Below are 25,295 nucleotides of genomic sequence, written 5' to 3'. Positions count from 1 at the left end.
TTGGAGATGCTTATTTGGCATGGAGGTGTTCTGTTCGAGATCAGGTATCTTTCACCGGTAGTCATTAATGTTAATGGAAGATTAGGGTTTTTATTGGAGGTTAAAAGGTTGATTTCACTTCATTATTGATCACCTTGCATTCAGAGCGGTTCAGTATGATTAAGAGCGACTAAGAGAGATAAAAGGCATTTCAGAGCAATCAAATTTCTTCTTGAGTGATTTCATCGACGACTAGAAGAGTTTGTTAAGGGTTTTCACCGAAAGTAATCAACAGGTATTTATCTTTAAACATGGAAGGGAGATCATCATCTATTCCTATCTTTGTTGCAAATCTGACTATTGTAGAGGTCAAGGACTACCCCAGGCCAATTTTCAAGCTGTATCCACGTGTGGCTACACTGGAAAATTTGGTTGGAGTATTTTCTCGTGTTTCGAAGGGAGTTGTTTATGTCAAAGATGTTAGGGCATACATACACTATCACATTGAGGATTTGGGGACATCTGATATAAAGAGCATGTACATGAGCGATCATATGGGAGATTCTGGAAAGATCAAACCGACATATAAGCATATCGAAGACTTAAGGTTTACCGACATTCTAGACATTTCAAAATTTGAAGATGAAATAATTAGGTATGTTTTGAGCAGAGTACATGGAGAGTTTATCTGGTTAGATAGACCTTACAAGACTACCAAGGAAGCCATCAGGGCAATCACTGGTTTACCATAGGTTAGGCAACGTCTAGACAAGAAGGTTTCAAATGATTATGTCAGCAAAATCACCGGCACGACATCTGACAAAAGATCTATGAGAATAAGCACTATTACCGACATAGACATCAGATTCGTTGCATGATCATCGGTTATAAGTTAACTCAGTCAAACCGACTAAATTCTGTTTCCAGTTCTTGCATTTTCGCAGCTTACAAAATGATGAGAGAAAATGATAAATTGGATCTATGTGGTTGGATGTTAGATGGACTATTAATAAACCTAGGGAAGATTAAAGGTGAAAAGAAAGGGAATTTTTTGTATGGCAACTTAATTGTCATCTTAATGTTATTTTTCATGAATGACACTCCCGATTTTGGGAAGAGGCAATGGGCATTTGATATCCTGGTAGGGAGACAATTGAAACAGTTAATTGCTACTTTAGGTAGTCAGAGAGATGACAAAGTATGGGGATATTTTAAGGGATTCCAGAAGTCTATGAAATAAAAGGAAAGGGTTCCTGAGCATATTGTTGAAAAATACTCAACCAACATATGCTCCATGGTGAAGAAAGATGAAACACTTATGGAAGCGGTTAAGCCCTGGAAGATTTGGATTGAGGAAATGGGCTATGAAGTTGATGCATAGACCCTTGAGGCTTATACAAAAATATTGATTGAAGCACCTATTGATGAGGTAGAGAAGCCTTGTGGTACTACAAAACAAAAAACACAAGAGGTTGAAACAGAGCTCAACTAAAAGAAGAGAGAGAAGCAGGAAGGAAAGGCTAGCAAGTTTTTTGAGAAGGTTTCACAAGACATCAAAGCATTAATTGATGTTGTCCCAGAGAAAGGCAGGAAGAGGAAGGTTCTAGAAGTACACATCGAGCCTGTTACAACAGAGTTTGAATCTGAGAATGATACACCCTTGGCTTTCAAGAGGGTTGTAAGGAAGAAAATGGATGAAACAAAAGTTGAGGCTAAAAATAAATCGGTTAGGAAGGTTACATTCAAGTTATCAGTACAGAAGCAAGCACCAAAAGTAACCACTTCAGCTCCATCTGGTACTACAAGAAGGAAGAAGAAGAATGACATTGACATGGCTATTGAAATTGGTAATGTAGCCATCATTCCACCAAAAACTTGTGCAGAGTTATTAGATGAAATCACTAAGGATGGCATGTTAAAGAATGTACAATTTTACTATGATCATTTAGATAATGTTGAACAGAGAGAGATAAAGGAGGCAATTTTGTTATATTTAGATATTTATAAGAAAGCCTTGATAGAAATTGAAAACCAAATACTGACACAACTGTATGATATGTTAGATGCTAGGAGGCCATCAACAATACAGGAAGACAAAAACATAAAAATTCAAGAATTGTTATCTATTTGTGTTTCTATTACTCCAGAGGAAATGGATAAGACACTTGAGGTTGTAGATAGAAAAGTCTTTAACAACAAACATAGAATAACCAGTCTTATGCTAGGAAGGGTAAATGAGATAATAAAGGAGACCCAAAAGGCATGGGCTAAGTTCTTCGAGGAAAACAAAGGTTTCTTTACTTCACCGGAATCAAAGATAGACATTGCAGACACACCAGTTGAAGGGAAAGGAAAGGGTATTATGGGTAATTCACCCTCAATTTTGAAAAGCATTAAGATAGTGGAAATTAAGCCCCCAATAGATACAAGTGTATAGACAAATAGTGAGACACCAGCTAATACAGAGAGTGAAAAGGTTGATATTGTATAGGATACTAATACACATGATACAAATGTACAGGTTGAGGTTATAGTTCCTAGAGAGGAATCGATAGTTACAGAGACTGCACCAAGTGGTGAAGCTGCCAGTGCAAGTGAGGAAGCTATTAAGGATAAATCATCAAAGGAAAGAAAGGAGAATCCGACAAGGAACCGATAGTAGGTCCATCATTGTTGTCAATTAACACCTCACAGGTTGTAAAGAAAAAAATAATTGAGATGATTCCTACTGAACTCATGATGATGGCTGCACATAAATTAATGGAGGGATCTATGGATAAAGCGATTATTGATCAGTCTATCACTGTTTTACATAGACTAGTCCCAGAGTGCAAGATTGATAGGGAAGCGAGCCCATCCAGCAAGCTTAAGACAATTACTGAGAATATTTCAAAGGATTTTCAATTGTTGAAGCAAATTTCAAACCAACAAGCACTAGAGAGATTCACTCAGGCTAAAAGAGCTACATTTGATCAGGTGATTGAATCTTAGAAGAAGAAGATTGATGAAAAGCTGGACCTGATCGATAATTCTTTGAAGCAATGTACAAATATTTATAGGGTATGTTTAACACAGATATACTTACAGTTAACATGGATGTTAACATGGATGAGCAGATTAAGGAATTTCAGGAGAAGATTGCAGGCATAGCTAATTCTTTTGATGGATTGACTTCATTGCCTACATCCATTGATGATCAAATTTTGGTTTTGGAAGCCCAAATTTTCGTTCTTGAGAAGGAAAAAGACAAAATCATAAGAAGAGCCAGAAGTCTTAGAGGCTTGGTGAGTCCCCGGTTGGATTCACTTAGTGTACATAAGAAAGAATATATGGATATGGTTGGGAAGCCCACACCAACATAGATAAATGAGAAAGAGTCCTTTGCACATATACTGAATGAACTTGCATCAATTTCCAACACTTTCAAATCTGGTTGGGATACTTATCTTGAGCTATTGAAGAATGCATATCTAGAAATTTTCAAATTTGTTAAGCTCTAGTAAGATATTTTGGGATACTCATTGTATAGTTTTAGATCTTTGACATTCTTTTGAAATTTTTTATGGAATTGATGTCAAAGGGGGAGTGATATAGATGTGAAAAAGAAATATAAGGAGTTGTATACATTAAGGGGAGATATGGAGATCTATGGGAATATGAAGTATTTTTCATTAATGAATATTCAGCTCAGGAGGAGTAGGCAGGATGAAATCGGCAAATGAAACCTTGACCCTTTTTCACATGAGTGTTGCCATCAATGCCAAAGTGGGAGATTGTTGGCAATTAACACTCAATTGGTTGGTTTCACTATGTTGTCATTGATGGCAACATGATATTTTGTTCCGACTTCATGTTTTGGTTCATTTGTGTACCGATAGGCACTTCACAGACACTACATCAGCATCGACACTGGTACCGGTGGATAGAAGGATTTCTTTGGTTACCGACAATGCAAGCCGACATGGTTTAGAATATGGTTATCAGTATAGGAGGCTGACATCTCTTGGATCTGACATTGGCAATTGTTTTTGATATTCATGTATTTATGTTATCTAGCCAACATATAATTTGATATTGTAATAATCTTTGTAAGCTAACATAAGGCATGATAAGCTGTATAGGGTATATAGGTCAGTTGGATTAGATCATTTTGATATAGAGATGGTGATGGATATGTGGATGTGATATAATGTGAAATATATCAGAGAGATTATGTATGTGAGGATATTTATGTAAGGGTTATTCTGGCAAAGGGTTTAGGGTTTTACACCGGAACAAACAAAGCTTAAACCGGAACTATATTTTGGCATAGAAGATGCTATCTTAGCAATTCAACACTTCTTCGGATTGTAGTCTGGATTTATATGTAGTCATTGAGGCCCCTTTTGTGATTGAGCAGTGTGCTCTAGGTTGTAAGCCTTCTTGCAAGTGCAGGCCCCTCATATTTTGTAATATCTCTTCATATGGCCAATGGATTGATATTGTGGGTCACAAATCCCACCATGGTTTTTCCTCTTTGGGGTTTTCCACATATAATTCTATGTTATGGTTCTCATTTATGTGATTGGCTTATTGGTTGCTTTACTTCTTTCAATTTTGTATGTACCGGTATACCGGTTAGTGTATGCATGTTTTAATTAGGTTAAAACTAGACTTCCTGGTATAAATCTGATTCACCCCCCCTCTCAGTGTTATTGGATTCCAACACTTCTCCCATACAATATTGGGGATGTAAGAGCTTGAATTTTTGTCCATAAGGAAGAGCCAACCTATCTTGGACTCAGACTTTTGTTGATTATAAGTGATAAGGATTTGAGTTGAATGTGTGCAATAAACTAGGTAAAAGAAGGCTAAATTGAACAAGATTAATAAAATATGGAAAATACAAAATGGAAATATAGAAGAGAGTTACAGATTTGGAAATGAGACATACAGAATAACCTACTAATGAAATCTAGTGTTGATTATTCTAGAAAAGGTTCTAGGCATTTATGTCTTGAAGGTTGTTTTGTCACAAGCTAGTGTCATAAATGGGGTTAGGAGGCTATTGAGTTGTTGTCCTCAAAATTTTCAATAAAAAGTGTTTAGACACTAGCATCTAGCTCTATTGTATGATGGTTTTTTATTGTTTGAAGTACCATTTAGACTCTATCTATCTATACCATTATCTCAATCAAAATCCTTCAGATCTACACCTACATGCAAGAAAGGGAGAAAAATGGTGTGTTGTGTCTAGGGGCTTGCCTAAGTCAAAACTTGTGATTGTGTTTTCACATTTACAAAAAAATGATGAATGATAACTAGTGACTGCTCCCTCAAGTGCAAAAGAAAAATAAATTAAAATGATTACCTTAGGCATGAAACCCTTGCTTGAATCTGATGTAAGATGATGTTGAATTTCTCTCATGATGTCTTGCAAAATGATTAGTGCAAGTTGATAATAATGATGAATCATAAATAATAAATGATGCTTGATAGAAAATTATTGTATACTTGGTAATGCCTTCAAACTTGTTCACTCGATTTCTCTTGGATTCTTAGGATTAAAGAAAGATATTCTTAGAATCCCATAAATATGAGAGAGGGAGTCACCTTTATATGCGACTTACACCTTTTTGTTAATAATTATGTAGGAGAGGTAGACAATATGAGCACAACAGTTATGGTCTTGACATCAACATTCAAATATTTAAATTTAGAGCCAAAATGGGAGGATATTGGCACTGGGTGCTGGTGTCTAGCCCAATTAGGCTGCACAAAGGTCTAGGCACAAGGCGGTGAGACCAATATTGTAGATTTGGACCCGAGATGAGAATGTTTACACTAGATCAAGAATAACCTCTAAAACAAGTGCTAAACATAGTGTGAAATTATAAAGGATATACAATTTACAATGATACAATTATTATATTAATTTTCTATTTTCTACTGATTATAGATTTTCACTAAATATCAAGGTCTTTATTTCACACTGAAGGCCACAAAATATATTAAGTGGAGGGGTGAATCAATATATACCAATTTAAAATTAATTTTAAATATTAATTATCATTAATAACTTCTTCAAATAGGAAACCCAAATCATCAAAGTAGCATTTACTAATTTTTCCTTAATGATAAAGCATTTAATCAACATGCGAGTGCACATCCACACAAAGAAAGCCAGATTTACATGGAAACTACGATAGGAAAAACCATGGTGAGAATAGTTGCTTGCATCTACTACCCAAATCTATCCTCAAAAAATAATAAATCACTTAGAATATGAAGTAGACACCAACCTACCAGAGACACTAATCCCCAACTACATTTTCTAGCACCAACCTATAGTAGACACTGACCCCTACTCCAGATGTGAGCACCAACTCAACAAGTGAGATGCCAATCCCACAAAAATATAAAAGGTTGATTTTTTATCTGATAAACTTTTATAACACTCTTCCACAATACATATGATCTTCTAATGAAATCAGACAATGATTGAGATGCCACTCACATAGCATCATCCTCATGCTACACATTATTAATTTAATTATCAAATATTACAATTACAGATACACTAGGAATAAACCTAGATAAACTATATATGTGTTACAATGATTATTACAATCACATGTTGGCCTAAGAAAAGATTAATGCATTTGCAAGTCAACCACAAGAATAAACCATCACCAAACATGTAATAGGCCAAGTCCAAAAGTCCATACATTACAAGAGAAGAAAGAATGTGTTATGTGTTATCCAATCTTGCCTTATCTTGTCCCAATGGTCATCCACATGATATCTACGACAAGAACATGTTACAAGGCTTTTGTGCATCAAAACAAAATATCAACCAGTTGATCAACTAGCATAGTGACCACTCTGTCATGTCTAACTTTTTTCTACAAATTCTCAACTTTGAAAAACTATGAAATTTGATAGAACATGTCTAGACATAATCTCCTTCCAAATTGTAAGTCATGACTCTCAAGTGCGGTGAAATGCGAAAAATAACAAGTTGCTAGTGTAAACATAGTGTGTTGTTTGAGAAGAAAACCTTGATAATATACCATAAATATTTCCAAATCACCTTGAATTTGAGGAATGGATGCAAGATGATATTACAATCATACTACAACTAATCTCACAACTTGTCACTATACTTTTGGAACCCAAATGCTCAGACATAGACATTATGATAGTTGCGACTATATGATTACACATTGATTTAACCTCACAATAAACTTCTTTGACATCATGTACAATTACATTTAATTCTCACATTCTGTTGATTCCTCTACCACACCTTTGACATCAATGACAACGTATGTTCAACAATATCCCCTTGTATCATTGATGACAAACAACAAAATGTTGTTAGCACATCAACACAAGCCAAACCAATTCAGAACTCCCCTATGTGATATAAGTGAATTTTATGAGAATTTGAAGCATTTTGAGTTCCTCTCTCCCCCTTTGGCATCAATGACAAAGTATAAAATTTTGGATTCTGTTATTCCTTTCTGGATTCTAACTCATCTGAAAGATATAGAATTCCAAACATGCTCCCCCTTTCATCTTGACTTACAAAGTTCATCAACTCATCTTCTCTTTCTATTTCTATCCAAACTATGCATCGAAACACTTTGCAAGACCATCAAGTCTACTTGCAAAATGGAGTCAAAACTCCCCCTCAACCTATAATTCTTTTTTATTTAAGAGGAGGGAGAAAGCACTCCCAACTTCTACCAGAGATACTCAAAAGTCTCCCTTAGAAGAGGTTTGGTGAAAATATCTGCTATTTTCTCCTTAGTCTCAACATACTCCAACTTCACCTCTTTGTCTACAACCTTCTCTCCTTGAAAATGATACTTAATAGCAATATGTTTGTCTTTGAATGCATCACTCAATTATTTGAAACATATACTAATTTTTCCACAAAGAATGGAAATGGGCTCATCAAACTCTACTTTCATCTCCTTCAAATTTTCTTTCATCCATTAAACCCGAGTGTAATAGGAAACTATTGCAATGTATTCTACTTCTACTGTAGACATGGATATTTAATCCTACTTTTTTCTCAATCAAGACATGAGAATATCATCAAGAAATAAAGATCCACCACTTGTACTCTTCTATTCATCTATACTTTTAGCCCAATTTACATCTATGTATATAGAAAAATTGAAATTCTCACTCTTAGGATGTCACAAACCAAACTGCATTGTTTCTATCAGATATATCTAAATACCTCTTCACTGACTTGACATGAGTTTCCTTAGGCATTGCCTAGAAGCTACCAGCCATATTGACTATCTGCATGATATATTTTCTAGATGTAGAGACATACAAAAAGCTATCAATCATTAACTTATACAAGGTTTAATTTTCTAGATCAGATTCACCATCCTTACTCAATTTACACCTAGTAACCATAGGTGTACTTACTAGTTTGTACTCTTCCATCTTAAACTTACTCCAACATCTCTTTTATATATTTGGTCTAAGAAATGAATAATACCCTTTTTGACTAAGAAATATATAAACCAAGAAAGAATGACAACTCACCAAAGATTGGCATCTCAAACTCTATTTCCATAGGAATCCAAAATTCCTTGCACATTGCATCATTACTAAAAGTTCTAAAGATGATTTTATCAACATAAACAACAACAATCAACAATTGATCACCTTCTAATCTATGTACAAATTTATGTTTTCATTTCCTCTCTTGAAACTTTGTTGTTGCAAATATCTATCCAATTGCAACAACATTCTCTACGGGCTTTCCAAAGTCCATATAGATCTTTCTTCAGTCTGCACATAAAATCTAGTTTATCTAAGTACTATAACCCTTCCAATTATTCACTGTAGACTTTCTCTTTTAATTCTCTATTAAAAAATGTAGAAATTTAACATCCATATAGTAAACCTTGAAATTATTAAATTCTGATAATGCTAGAAACATTCCGATTGGCTCTAATCTTGCCACCTAAGTAAATGTATCCTCAAAATCAACTTCAACTGAGCATATCCTTTGCATACTAGTCCGAACTTATTCTGGATCACTTTTCTATCTTCATTTAACTTATTTTGAAAGACCCATTTGGTATGAATAACATTCTTATCTTTAGGTCTTCGAACCAACTTCCAAGTTTCATTTTTTTCAATCTAAGATAATCTTCATCCATAGTTTCTAACCATCCTTTTTATTTTCTTTCCTCTTTTCAAAACACAATGGATGTTGAAAGGAGGGTGAATAAACATTAATTATTAATACTTAAAACATTAAATTCAAATCTGCAAAAAATGAAGAACATAAAAAAACATTCACCACACATGGACACCAAGATTTTTATGTGGAAAACCCAATGAGGGAAAAAAACACAATGAGGATCAACTCACAATATATTAAACAAGAGTTAAAATGTTTATTTTAGGCACACTACCTAGGAAGCTCACTACTACCTAGACTTGCAGGCTAAGACACACTACCCTAGGAAAGATACAATGAATTGCAAATTGAAGATCACTTCTCTAGGGAAAGATACAATATCACAACATTAAATGGTTTGCATTAGGTGAACTGTTGTAGAAGAAACATATCTAGTTTGTTGATATTGCAGTCCTCTTTGAAGCTCAAAATCTGAATCTGTCACATTGACTTTGCATACTTTATAAACTTTACATCAACTCTCACATCTCCCAAAGAAGATATATGTACACTTATTTTTTCAATTACAACTACACAATTCACAAATAATTTTTTCCTTATATATATCCTTTGTAACATCCAAAAAGCATCCATTAGGTTGGCCTAATAGGACCTAATAAGAGAAACATGTCACAAGGTATAAGTCACTTGTAAATATAATTCATCATCCATTCAATAGATTGTGAATCAACCAAATTCATAGTTGGCCTAGATGAGATGATAACATACTTTCAAGACATTCTTCAACCAAAATAAAATAGGCCAAGATCAACCACAATTAATAGAACATATTGAGTCAACTTCATACATCAACATTGCATATCAAAGATAGATCCCAACATGATCTAACATAAAATACATAATGCATACCACCCAAAAAATAATGTGACCCGTAAACAACTATTTTGCATTCACCTCCTTAATTAATTGATAACTAGAATTTGATGCACAAGTAGTAAAGCATTGATCTATCAAACACTGTCAAGATCCAATAGACTGTGCAACAACAGTAAGCAATAAATTATTCACCAATTCACCAACAAACTGAAAATTCCTATCATAGTTCGAATACTCTATCCTTACCATGTTCCCAAATCCACACTATCATATCTATCAATGTAGAGGGATGCAGAGCATTCTTCTACTTGCCTTGAGATTGTTCCTTTGTCAAATTGGGATTGAAGGATCAAACACATATAACTTTTGTTGTAGACAATGAAATCAACTTAAACCATGATAGTATGCACAAAAAACCATCACCAGGCCTAAATCCATACCTGCATAACCAAAATATGCAACGCAGTAGGATGCAGAGCAAAACACTATCCCACAATCATAAAGAAACTCATTGTCTCAACACAAATATTTTCTTCAAACTTTTAGTCATGAGGTTGAACCAAGACTACTGTCAAGACATATCTCAAGCATGCAAACTCTAACCAAGTGTCTTCACTATAAACATAAGTTATACCATGAGAAACCATACATACCATGAACTCCGAACTGATATTTTGTCAACTGATAAAGCTCTGAATTGACTTCTACATCAATGACCAATAGCATCTCCAACACATTCTCCATCTATCCAAACTAAGTGACAACACATATTGTTAGACATCAGTGTTGACATTAATGACTATATACATTTCTAATCATTCTCTCAACAAGTCTCCAACAATCTCCCCCTTTGTCGATGATGGAAACAGTATGTACATATTTGCAAAAGTCTATACAAACTCAGCCTTAGCTATTATCTCTCCCCCTTTGACATCAAGGACAAAGGACATAGTATTTGCAACAATTAAAATAAAGTTGTACATACTCCCCATAAATATGTGCACACATCTCAAAATTCTTCCCCTTGGATGGAGAATCCTCAAAAATTGATACAAATATCCTCAACAAAAATGGTAACCAAAAATGTATCGTCTATACCTTAGCAACACCTTTGGAAAGTAAAATACCTTATATTATGTCTTCAACTATGCAAGAGTAGTCTTGTATGCAACTATAGTCGAAGAAATAATTTTGTTCTGACATTCAAATTGTAGGAATAAGTGTTTTGCTATACCAATTTCATCCAATACCTTCATCTTCTTCTAAATCTGCACTTCTCTCAAAACTGCAAACAAGGACACCAACCTTAGGTCAATAGTCTCCCTTGACAAATATAATTGTTTTTTGATCTAATTCCAATGTTCCTATAGAAAATCTAGTTGCATAAGATGTTGACCAATCTACACAAGGAGGGATCCATCTTTATCTTTCTCCAAGTCATATGCATTGTTCATTTGAAAAATCTGAAACTCAATTGAGTCCATTTGTGCTTTGATAATTGTTGATGGGCCTTTTGAGACACTCAACAAAAGCCAAGTGTAATGGGTGAAAAATTTTAGGAATTAGGGTTTGAAGATAATAAAACCACAAACTAACCAAATTAACCCAATACATTGAAACATAAGTGAACCTAATAAACCGAGCCATAATCCAAATAAGGAAAGGGCTAAAATTATGATTAGATTCACTAGTTGGGAATAGTTATCCTCTTTTGTAGTTGAATTTGGAAGATAATTATGAAATTAGGGTATTTAACAAGGAAAAATTGAAGTAAACTATAAAAAACAAACTGCTACAAATATCCCATAGAGCCACAAACTGAGATTTGGGCAAAATAAGATGTTTAGAACTTTAGAACCTATTCCCAGAAGTTTGGCTTGATTTTTTGAGACCGAGTAGTACAGATTTGCCCTAGTCCTCCGAATTTTCCTCCGTCAAAAGATGAACCTATTCATCATTGTCGACTCTGCCAGAATTCTTGAGTATAGCTCCTTCACCTATTTTCTGTACATAGAAAGAAAGAGAAAGATGTTGGGGATAGGGTTTGCCTTAGGTCAAATCCACATTTAGGAATTAACCTTGAAATTGAAATATGAATTAAAATGGAAATTATTGCAAAGTGCTTTCCTTTTAAGAGAAAGGCCAAATCTGAAACAAAAGTTCTTATAATTGAAAATATACCTTGATGAAATTGTGTTTGATTCTCATGCAAGTGTATTAGGATGTCTTGTAAAATATCTTCAAAGAAGGTTGATCATGGATACCCTCTCGAATGCATAAAATTGAATTCACTTATGCTCTAATGCTTGATGGAAGCTTGATTGCTTGGTCACTTGAATATGCTAGAGTGTAATTGAGATCTTGATTTCAGTTCTATTAGGTTTCAAATGAGAGGGGTAGACCTCCTTTTATACTTGACTGCCCAAAAATTCATTGAATTTTTGGAGTAGGCTGACATGGGATCAAATTTCTTACTCATTTGAGATGACCGTTGTGGGGATCATGATTAGGAGGACCACAACACCTAACACCTTGGTCATGAGAATTAGGACTCCAACATGAGGGGGAGATAGTGAAGGTGATGAAAATGTGAGAATGATAAGTGGTGTGAGAAGAATTAGGACATTCATCAGGCATTGCATGCCAAAGCATGAAAGTAAGGTCTAGGTAAGGACAAAATTGTATGCAAATACAATTTACGATGCTACACCAAGTATCACTATTAAAATTCTCCTAAAAGATGTACAAATGGGAAATCCTCAACCTCCCAAGGTCTCCTTAAGTTGGGTCACAACAATACATGGAAAACAAGTGTTCATGTGGATGACCTTAACAAGAGGCATGCTAGTTACAGGTTGGAGGCATAACTTACATAGGTTGATCCTAACCTTAACTATTGAAATAAAATATAAAAGATAGATAAGAGAAACAAGAAAATGAATCACTAGCTATTTATCCCAACAAACATTATTGACAAAATTCAAGAAATTATTAAGTATGTTAATCAATTCAACATGTCAAATTTACCAATTCAAACATGTAAATGAAGATAGATTCCAGGAAACAAAATTACCCTTCTTTTCACATATTCATTCCAACCTCAAATACCTTAACACACGTAGATTGATTTATGAAACAAAGATGCTTACAACAATTTAGTTCATTCTTGAATTAAGGAAGATTCTATAGCAAAGAGAACTACCAAAAATTCACAAGAAACACTCCATGAGATCATCAATCCACATGTGTTGTATTAAAATGATATTAGCAAATCACTAGTATCCAAGTTCACAATCTCCACAAAATATATCTTAAAACAACTAGAAACTGTTTGAAAGAAAAAATAATTTTTTTGTACTATGGACCTCCATCAATTCGTGGACCTTGAAAATAACGAGAAATTATATTTATAGGAGGAGACCTCCTCAAAATTAGGAACCAATCCTATCTAAAAGTCGGTACCCCCAGAACACTATTACTTGGTACCCCTAGATCGTTGAATAGATCCCTTTAGGATCAAGACTCCAAGCTAAAACATCTCTCCTACTTAAGGAACTATGCACTCTTACAACTAGGATATGAGAAAGCTCTTTGCAATCCTCCAATGAACCTCCTATTGGCCACTCAACAAGTTCCTTCCACTTACAGACCGCCTATAAAGTAGCTTGATTTTATTAATTATATTTTAAGAAATAAAAATTGAAAAAAAATTTAAAATAAACATTTAATTTTTTAAATATAAAGAAATATAAAAATAAAATAAAAATCTATCATTCTTTAAAAAAATTTCTCCTATAACACTTAAATAGTTTTAGCCAATCATAACAAAGAAAAATCATTTTTATAAATTGAAAAGTTAAAAATCTCACATGTTAACTTAATAAAATTTAAATATTTTCTAAAAATCAAATAAACTAGTATAGACATCTTAAATACATCTATCTAAAGAAATGTCTAGAGATATCAATTTTAGAGCTATTTTATTTACCTAAATGTTAGTTTACATTTTGATTTTTAAATAATATTAATTACAAATAGAGACAGATTTTATTTTATCTAGATTTGTTTATTTTTTCATAATACATTTTTTTCTTCTAATTTTAATTTAATTCAAATTTAATTTTTATTAAAAATATAATCTATAAAAATATATTTATTTTAATATATAATTTTTCTTTCCTTTTACTAATGTTTACTAATAATTTTATTTTAAATATTGGTAGATTAATTTAAAAAATAAAATATTTTTATGTTTATTTTATATTTAAACATCTATCTATGCCTTTTTTATTGGTATTTATTTTGAAAATATTATGTATATAATTAAATATTGGTATTTGATATGTAAATAGTTATCAAATTTAAGCTAAAATGTTGTCATTGTAAAGGCTCATTGACATTAATAAAATCTTATAATTAATGGAAAGTCATTTTATTAATAAAAAAATTGTTTTAAATCCCAAATGTCTTTAAACCCTTGTTGACCAAATAAAAAAAAAAACTTGTTGACTTGGTCAATAAAATATGTGTTATTCTTTCCTATGTTTATTTTAATGGTTACGTGACAAGGAAGGAAGACAATTTTGCAAATTATTATGTCATACTTTGTCTCTTGTTGCTCAATTAAAAAGTCAATTTGGAACAACAATTATTGAATATAGAAAAGATTATATATTAATTAAAATTTATATTCATTAGAAATGTCCCTTTTTTTTTCAAAAGATCACATGATACCTTCATGAAAAAATATAACTATAGACAACCTTAAAGCATGACTACAAATAAAATAGAAAACAAATTTTGAAATTTTTTTTTTAGAATATTTTAAAAATAATTAGAATTATCTTAAGCATTTTAGGCATAGGTTGAGATTAAATATTTTCAACAATAAATACTTTGTCATCCATACTCTATACAACACAAAGCATCATATCCTTAACATTACTACTTGAATATGTTATTTAGTAGATCTTCTATAGTGTACAAAAGTGTTTATTCTATCATATTCTTAGGTAGTTGTAAAAAACAATGATCCTTCTTCCCTAGCTACCAAGTTTGAAGTTGTGATTCACAACAAATATTAACCAACTTTATGGAAAGACTTTAATAATTGTTACATTGTGTTTCTAGATCATTGCATTAATGAAATTGACAAAAAAAAGATTTTGCATCATATGTTTAAACATCCTTGATAAGAAATCAATAGCCAATTGGTGTTAGAATTTGTGAAATGTGAATGCCACAAGCCCAGTTATCTTCTACAAGAATACCTATCACACATAAAGAGAGAATTGAACAACAAAAAAATTGAAGACAATAACAATGAAATTGATTGAATTGCTTGTATTGCTTATTGCTTGAGTTACAATGAAGGATATTACATCCTTATAAAGAAATCTAACTCTAAAGATAGAAACCCTAAATGGTGGAGTCTACAAGATAGACTAAGAGTTAAAATAGAATGCATGAATCAGTCATGTATGAACAAATAACATAATAGACTAATTAATGCATGAAACTCTCAAAAATCTAAACATAGTTTACTTTTTCCTAGTCTGTATTATGCATGGAGATAAATATTAATTAATTAATTATTTGTAATCAATTAATTAACTAAATAATAAATTATTTAGTGAATTAATGCAATTAAGTAAATAATTAATATATAAATTATTTATTCCAACACCCCCCTGAATGCACAACTTTGGAGAGAGGCAAAAAAGATGTAGGAAAAAAACATGCAAAGATGAATGCAAGATGGGTCTTGGCATAAAGCCTGATGAGGTACCCATGAACAAACATGAAAGTTTCTCAGAAATGGAGCAAAGGAGAAAACCTAGTGGGAACAAAAATCCTCTTCAAAAAAGAAAAAAAAGACAAGCATGAAGAAACATTGAAGCATGAAGAAGTTGCAAACACTATTGTATGAAGACTGCTATGATGTTGAAAAAAGAACCTCTAGAAATAGGAATGCAAGAGTGTCGATATGATAAGTGTTCCATCTCGTGCATGGGTAAATGGCTGTGTTGCATCTCCTAGTACATAGGAACAAGTACTGAATACATAGAACACTCCAATTCGAAACAGTGGAAGCATTAGCACCAATACTAGAAACCCCCCCATAATGCTGACAAGGGAGAGGTATGATAGGTACACTGTATTTGAATGTGATTCTCCATGATGCTGAAAAAAATAGAGATCTAAGACAAGAAAGATGGAGCTCAGATCACAGGAAGGAAGACTAGGACCAGAAAAATCACTATTGACTTCAGAAGGAAGAGACAATGTGCTAGCAAACAATCTATGAAAAATGGACTTGAGATTTGGATAGAGATTTGAATCATCTTTCTGACGATATCTCGTTTGTGAAAAACGAAGTCTAGATGCACAAGATATGCCTCTAGGAGTGCAAACAACAACTTCTGACTTCAACTAGCAAAAAAGCTTGTGAAATGAAAAAAAATAGAAAAATATACCTCCATATCTAGATCAAGCTCGAAAAGATATTTCCAACAATATATGGTTTGCAAAAGAACGCCTTTGTTTTCTCAAGTTAGAGTGAAAAAACCAACCCCTTGTTACAAAAGGCTTAGAAGAAAAAAAATACCCCCTAGTGGTGGTTCCCTGGTGGAGCGACCCGATAGAGCAGAGCGTGGGTGGTGTAATGGTGGTGGGAGCCAGGTGGTAGGATGACACTGCGGAGTGCAGCGGTTTAGGTGGTCGTTGCTGCTAGTGGTCAGCAGACCGCTTCTGGTCACTGGCTGCTGCGGTAACCGCTAGTGGTTCCCGTAGTAGATCAGCCTTGACATGTCGTTAAACTACCAAAAATAGCTTTTTTAAAACTTTTTTTTGATGAAATTAATAATTTTGTACTTGTACGACTTGATAGGTAAAAATTTTTGCCCTTGATGCTCTTCTCACCGTAATAGGTTGAATTATATATTAAAATTCATGGAATCAACCTTCTGAATCCAACAGTGAGGTCCTTTTGGGCTCAAAACACTTTGAATTTTTCATGTACCCTCTGGAACAGAGAAAAACCCTTGAACTTCGAACCCTTGCAAAATGGACCCCGTGTATCTAATTTCAGCTAAATAAAAGGCGATCCTAACTTTATCAAGCCTTTTAGAACTCATTGTGCACTCCAAATTAATCCAAGATGAACAATTTGTTGTGCATGCAAATAATCTCCAAAAAAAAGCGAACATGAATCTTCAAATCTGGAACTCTGATACCATGTTAGAATTCGTGAAATGTGAATCCCACAAGCCCAGTTATCTTCTACGAAAATACCTATCACACATAAAGAGAGAATTGAACAACAAAATAATTGAAGACAATAACAATGAAATTGATTGAATTGCTTGTATTGCTTATTGCTTGAGTTGTCAATGAAGGATATTACATCCTTATAAAGAAATATAACTCCAAAGATAGAAACCCTAAATGGTGGAGTCTACAAGATAGACTGGGACTTAAAACAAAATGCGTGAATGAGTCATGTATGCACAAATAGCATAATAAACTAATTAATGCATGAAACTCTAGAAAATCTAAACATAGTTTGCTTATCCTAGTTTGCATTATGCATGGAGATAAATATTAATTAATTATTTGTAATCAATTAATTAGCTAAATAATAAATTATTTAATAAATTAATGCAATTAAGTGAATAATTAATATATAAATTATTTATTCCAACAATTGGGATATGTAAGTATCGTGGTGCGTGAATTTCATAGAAATTGTACCATATAAGCAACTAAACATCAATATAGGTATCATTAATCCACATCTAGTAACTAGATATAACAATCTTAGTCCATGTTAAATATAATTAGTAATATAGCACATTAATATATAATATTTGGCTATTGTATACTTCTACCTAAGCTCTACTTTTACAACATAAAATCCTACAATAGGAGATATGAAACTTGAGGAGATCCTCATAATTATTTGAAACTAGATTGAACAACATTAAAAAAATTGGTAAAGATATATTATAATAGCACCTTTGTTAATATTTAACCATCTAAGACATGTCAAAGAACTAAATTTCTTGTAACCTATGATCAAGATTACTACAATTTCAAGAGCTCAAGAAGGTAGTTGTTTCTTAAATTATTTTTAATTGAAGAAGATATAAATATATCAGTTGCATAATATTTATTTTCTCAACTATTCCATAGTTATAAATATCCAAAAATATACTGCTCCCCTCTATTTCCCATTAATTTCTATGATTCAAACAATGAAATTAAGAATGAAAGCCATCTATAATACATTAGCAAGGCTAAGAAAGGAGAGAAATATTTTTTAAAGATTGTATTGTGGGGATTATCTATTTGGGATGCATATTACCATAAAAACACATGATGACTCAAACAAGCTACATCATTGGCATAGTAAAAAAAAACCTAGGAAAGCACAAACTTGCCCTATTAACCTTTACTAAAGATGACATCAATATTTCTCTACCCATGTATTTTGCTATTTAAGTGATTTGAAATTTGGTTTTCTTATGAAATAAAGCGATTCTTTGTACTGTACATAAATTGCATTTCAAAAGTGCCAAAGTTTCTATTCAAAGTATTTAGGGAGTTAATCTAATAATTGGCTATAACAAATTGAAACAAAATGAAAAATGCAATACATGATGTAAGGCGAGTTTTTGTTCCAAGAAAAAATAGATATTGTTTACTAGTTAGGTTTCTCTTAAGAGGAATGCTAAAGGAAGATATAAGTTTATGTTTTGTTTTGAGATCTTGGCTAGGCTTATAAAGTTAGTTTCATAATTGCGATTTTTCAGTTTTGAAGTTTGCTTGTCTTCGTCATCTATTTGTCTATAATTTCTTTTTCTTTAATAAAATTATAAATTATTGAAATATAGGACCATTGATTTACGGATTTTTTTCATCTTACATGCATTACATTTTTGAGATTTTCTTGAAGCAGTGTGAAGGATCTATTGAACAAATTAACTTCAAACTTGTTACAATCAAACTCTTTATTATTATTTATAAATATTAAATATTTTCGAATTTGATATCTCTCAACATATTTATATTTTTAAAAATATTGATATGCTAGTTAACAAATAGCATAAAACACTTTTGTCTATGCAACACACAAGAGACACCTTTCACTGTGATTAATAATTAATAAAATATTAGAATAATGAATTTTTAATTTTTAATTAATTTAATAATCATGGTCAAAGGTACATCCTTATCCTGCATAGACATTTCGTCCATTTTGACAACTGAATAGACATTGCCAACACTCCACACATTAAATAATTAAATTTTAGAATACAACAATTTTTTAATATTTGATTAACTGATAATCGTAATCAAAGATACATCCTATATGCTACATAGACATTTCAATACAAAACTTTTTTTTTTATATTAAAACAATGCAATTACAAAATGAAGTTATCAACAAATAGTTAAATAAAGTACGAAAATCCAATGAACAATACAGTCAAAGAATGCACAAAAGACGAAACTATTTAATTGAGCCCATTCTATCCAGCCGGTCCATTATATCGGCTGGATAGACTTTGCGAACACTAACGTATTTCACGGTTTTGACAAAATTCCATAATAATTAGACCCGAACGACGTGTAGTAATCAGAACCGAGCAACTTCGGAGTAGGTCGAGGGCAAAATCGTTTACTAGGAAAATTATTTTCCCACCATCGATCTCTTCATTTTTCTCTCCACGTTGTTTGAACCTTGACTGGACTTTTCCACCACAAAGAACCCAACAAAAGGGGTGTACTTTTGCGTTCCTATATAAAGAGAAGACAGCACAGATGAAAAGACACAGCAACTGAAATCCTAACTGAACAAAAGAACCCAAAGCAATGGATTTCTCAAGTTTATTGAGCACCCTGATTTTTTATTCTGTACTATCCATTACTGTTATATACATGCTCACCAAGCTCAGAAGCAAGCCATCTGGGAGGCTGCCACCTGGACCACGTCCCTGGCCGTTGGTTGGGAACATCCTCCAGGTGGGCAAGAATGCGAACGAATCCTTCTTCGAGCTTGCGAAGATCCATGGCCCCCTCATGACCCTCCACCTCGGATGGCGGACAACTGTAGTAGCCTCATCGCCCGCCATGGCCAGAGAGGTTCTCAAAACGCAGGACCCATCCCTGTCAGCACGTACAATGATTGAGGCTGCCAAGTGTCTCGAGTACGGCGAAAACTCGCTGGTGTGGAGGGACTGCGTGCCACGCTGGCGCACTCTTCGCCGCATCTGCACCACCCAGCTCTTCACTGTCAAGCGTCTGGAGGCACTCCACCACCTGCGGCGGGAGCAAGTGAGAAGCATGATGAGGGCCATTTATAAGTCCACCTCAGCTCCTCTGGATATCGGCCATGCTGCCTTCCTTACCAGCTTCAATTTGGTGGGCAACATGATATTTTCCAAGGACATGTTCGACTGGGATGAGTCGGAAAAGTCGAAAGAGTTTAAGAAAGCGCTCGCTGACATGCTCTTTGTTGGTGGCAAGGCTAATTGGGCTGATTATTTTCCTTTCCTCAGGCCTTTCGACCCGCAGGGCATAAGGAAGGAGTTGACTAGGATTTTTAGGATTATGTTTGCAGTCTTCGATCAATATATCGACGAGCGCCTGCAGAGCGGGATAAGAAGAGAGGAGGAAGACAAGGATTTTCTCGATATTTTGCTCGAGAGTAAGACCGAGACTGGGGAGAAGCTCACAAAGTTTGAGATCACTCGCTTCTTCTATGTAAGTATATCTATCCTACAAACAAAGTATGAGATCGCTAGCTGTCCATCTTATATCTAGTTTTAGTTTTAGTTTTGAGAGAGTTTCTTAACAAGATGAATTTGATGTTTGTTATGTTTATAGGACTTGTTCACAGCAGGGAGTGAAACTTCTAGTCACACAATTGAATGGGCCATGTCAGAAATCATACGAAATCCAATGGTAATGGAAAAAGTGAGGGACGAATTGGACAAGGTAGTGGGGAAAGAAAGAAGAGTAGAAGAAAGTGATATTGACAACCTCCCTTATCTTCATGCAGTTGTTAAAGAAACCTTTCGTCTACACCCTGTTGCTCCCCTTCTGATCCACCATAGAGCCCTTAACTCTTGTGAAATTGAAGGGTATGTTATACGTAAGGATGCCCAAGTGTTTGTGAATGTTTGGGCGATTGGAAGGGACCCTAATGTATGGCCAGAACCAGACAGGTTCTTTCCAGAGAGGTTTGTGGACTCAGATGTGGAATATAAAGGCCAAAATTTTGACTTGCTTCCTTTTGGATCAGGGAGGAGAATATGCCCAGGGCTCCCTTTGGCTCATAAAATAGTTCATGTAATAGTGGCTACTCTCCTTCAATGTTTTGATTGGCACCTTCCCAATGGACAGAATCCAGAAAAGTTAGATATGAGCGCAAAGATTGGAATCAATTTAACAAAGGTACAACATCTGGTTGCAATTCCCACACCTCGCTTACCACAACATATTTATAACTGATTGCTACTATGAAAGGGGAAAATGTTCTTCCTAATTAGTTACTCTTGTGTTATGCTTGGAAGTAGTACTTCCTTTTAAGTAAATTAGTATAAATAAAAGACTTACTATCAAAATGGATCATTCAGAACATGCTTCTTAAAGGAGGTTGTTCTTTTGAAGGGGCATGAAATATTCTGTTAAGTAAATTAGTATAAATAAATGACTTAACATCAAAATGGATTATTCAGTTTTTTATTGTATTGAACATGTTGTTCAAAGGAGGTTGTTCTTTTGAAGGGGCATGAAATATTCTGCAATGTGACTTCAGCAAATCTATATAATATTATTTCTATATTTGTTCTTCATATTTTATGTTTTTGGCATATCTATTGCGGATAGGAACATTACACCTAGTATTAGAGTTCAATTTGAAGTCATATTCTTTCTAGCACCTTTTACAATTATCTACCATATGATCTCACCTCATCCTCTTAGGATCTTTGGTGATAAAAAAGTTGTTGTAGAAGTAAAAACAATATCTTTTTTTTCCCCAGAATACTACTTTTTTCTTGCTAATTAAGTTATTTTTTAATTTTTAGGGTAGAAAATTTGTTGATAAAAAATGGTTGTACAAGTTGCCATGCCCACTTTTTGACAACAAGAAAACCCAAATATTTTTTTGTTAAATCTTACTCAACTCCAAGAGTTAACCCATACATAACTAGGTACTTTGTGTTATAGTGGTAATGGTTACGCATATAAAAACAATTAATATAAGTTTGGTTTATAATAGTGTCATAAATTTTGACTTAACAACAATAACAACAATTATTTGATGGACATTAGTCAATACTTAGCTTTAATCTATCATTTATATAAATAAACCCAAAATGTCATAGATTACTTTGGCCTAAGGTTAAAGGAAGTTTCTCTTATCCACTTAAATGTCCTTAATTTATACAATTTCAATACTAGCACTTTTGCACTAGCATTTTATTGGCATGTCTAATACTCCACTAACTTCGTTACTCATCATACCTTATTATTAAGGTTAATAATATTATAAATAATTTATTGATAATAGTTTTGCTAATAATACCAACATTGAGGCTATATATTCTAAGCCTTAATACTAATACTATAAATAATTAATTCTATTAATGTGTTAAGGTTATGCCTTCTTGGACTATACTTTCGCTTTAGTCGTCCTATCAAAATTTATTTGTCCCTAAATAAGAGCATTGGTTGGTTTAAGAAAATCATCATACAACAAGATAAATATGAACATCCTGAGTATTACCATAAGCCTAATTGTTACCATTATTTTTGTTGGTTAACAGATTTTGTACTCTTCAAAATATGACAATATTGACTCCTAGTCCAAGCATGAGAACAAACTATTAACAACAGTTGGAAAAGTTGCAATTATTTCTACAAATTTCCTCTAAATTTGTGAGGTACAACTCACTCTTATGATATAATTTAAATTTTTCAGTGTGTGCTTTTAACTAGAAAGCAGGAAATGCAAACTTCACACTTTTTATAAAGAAAAGAGAGATGATATTATTCCCACATAATCTTTGCAATAAAATATGAAGAACAACTCTCATGAAATTAAAAGTAGAAATCATGTACCAACATCCACACAAAGATTGCTACTAGTATATGACCATCACATAAAAAAGAATCTAGTAACAACAACATGCACAATATCCATCTCAAATTCAACATGATATGGAAAACACTCTTCATCATAACACAAAGATTATGATCAAAGAACAAATATTCTAGCATTCAATGAATCGTTCAAAACTAGATATAAGAGAATAAATTGAAATTCTTGTTGAAATAGCACAAAGTCTGCTCCAAATAGAGTTCAATTAAAACTTTTCTGAGCCTACAATGTTATTGCTAACTGAAAAACTCGAAAGCTTTTAAAAATTGGAACCCTTTCAACTAGTTACTCTTCATTTTTAAATAGTTCAACATCTAACTAATAAAAGATAACGGGTTCTTGAGGACAACCGACTAAAGATAGTTTTAAAACATAACTTAAAACATGAAAGGTTCTATTGGGACCAATAGTTTTTGAGCAAGAAACTTAAAAATTAAACAGACTAACTAAAGAACAAATAAAGAACCTCCACGTCCTCATTTGTCTCTTCATCTTCTAGCTATGCCACATCATCTATTGCCTCTTGGTCTTTTGCTACTGTATCAGTTACACCACCCTAAGATAGTTGTGCCACCTGTAGATTATTCTTTTCTTGTATGCCTTGAAGTTGGAGAGAATTGGTGATAATTATTCTGCTGCAGGTTCAACTGTGGCTCCAGCTCTAATCTTTCGCTTGGAAACTCTTTTTCTATCTTCAACAATGTTCCTTGGAACATCTTTGACTTCTTCACTAATATAATTCAACACCATGATTGCACCCTTTAGGTATTCCAGAGAGTTGGGACCAACATTAGTTGCAGATAGACTATCCTCCAACTTTTATCGAAATGTTCTTTTTACCACTTCTCCCCCTAACAATTCCTTTCGATCATCTCCAAATATATTTATGCCAATTATGGAGAAGTGTCTTTTCAAGTCTCGTTGGAGATTTATGTTCTGAACAACAAAGGTTGTGAGAAGAGATTTGAATTCTTTTGTGACATGATGCTTCCAATCTAACATTTTTGTCCAAACAATGATGTTATTCATATCAGGATTCTCAATGATATGTTCTAATGTCAAAATATTAGGGGGAAACTTGGCTATTTCTTGCATCTCCAGGAGGGCATCAAATATCCTACCAATTTCTCTTTTTGACCTCTGTAGGTCAACTCGGTGCACAGTGATCATTTCTTTAAGAGTATCATAATTCCTTAATCCATGCTCTATTTAAAAGACACCCCTTTTAAGATTACCATATTGACCCAATCATCAACCACTTTGGTAATGGCCTATGATCGTTTCAAATATTCTAACTTATCTAAATTGATACGTCATGTGATAGATTCTCCTCAAGATGAGCTAGTTACAAAGTTTTCAGCAAACCAAGCAGATTGAATAAAGGAAGTGAGGGTGTCTACATACTATGTGAGCTCTTGATTTTTCCTTTCTGCAACTTTGGTTCTTTTAGATAGAATAGCGATAGAGAGTTTGGCATGATAAATATCGCCTTTAGTTATTGAGGGACCCATGTCAATTCTGCTTATGTTGAACTCTCCTTCTGTGATTTCCTATTCACTTTTGTCCACACTAGGATCAACAATTTCTAACACATGGTGTTCTGTTTGTGGGTCTACAATCATCTTGGCCATTTGCCTTGCCTTCTTAGGTTTGGGTGTTTCTCCCAGCAAGCGTGTCACTGTATCAACCCTAATCTCAATGATCAACAAATATTGCTTCTATTTCTTTTCAATCGCCTTCTTGAGCCATGGAGTGGATGAAGTGTTTGTTGAACCTTTGATTGTAAAATTACTGGCAATAGCATTAGATGGCAGCATGGAAACATTAGATACTAGTTTTTGTGGATTCACACCATCAATTAGATAGACCAGAGGCCTTTACTCTCCTAATTGATCAAGGAATTGAGTATCCTCTTCACTAGGACTTATCTGCAAGGATGTTGTTCTCTTTTTTTATGACGTTAAGGTACTTGCTTCACAATTATATTTTAATTTTTTACTCTTCTTAAGGGGGTCATTATCTCCACTAGATTGTGAATTTGTTCGAGATACTCCAGTTTTTGACGTCATTTTCCCAATTTATCCTTGAGAGTTTTGAACATTAGTATCAACT

General features: G+C 33.5%; 1 protein-coding gene across 1 annotated transcript; it reads left to right on the top strand.

The window, feature by feature from the left end:
- Window positions 1–19,847: 19,847 nt before the first annotated feature.
- On the top strand, window positions 19,848–21,833 carry LOC131038641 ((S)-N-methylcoclaurine 3'-hydroxylase isozyme 1). Its single transcript, XM_057971131.2, has 2 exons — window positions 19,848–20,779; window positions 20,903–21,833. Exons 1-2 carry the CDS (start codon window positions 19,889–19,891, stop codon window positions 21,527–21,529), a joined length of 1,518 nt encoding a protein of 505 aa, XP_057827114.2. The 5' UTR covers window positions 19,848–19,888; the 3' UTR covers window positions 21,530–21,833.
- The last annotated feature ends 3,462 nt before the right edge of the window (window positions 21,834–25,295 follow it).

The sequence above is a fragment of the Cryptomeria japonica genome, chromosome 9 (assembly GCF_030272615.1).
Source record: "Cryptomeria japonica chromosome 9, Sugi_1.0, whole genome shotgun sequence".
Lineage (NCBI taxonomy): Eukaryota > Viridiplantae > Streptophyta > Pinopsida > Cupressales > Cupressaceae > Cryptomeria > Cryptomeria japonica.
The sequence above is the reverse complement of the archived record's forward strand: the minus strand, read 5'-3'. Positions and strand labels throughout refer to the sequence as shown.

Coding starts and splice junctions, on each gene's coding strand:
- LOC131038641 (XM_057971131.2), top strand. CDS start 19,889: ATGGATTTCTCAAGTTTATTGAGCACCCTGATTTTTTATTCTGTACTA. Junction 20,780..20,902: donor AGATCACTCGCTTCTTCTAT/GTAAGTATATCT, acceptor TTATGTTTATAG/GACTTGTTCACAGCAGGGAG.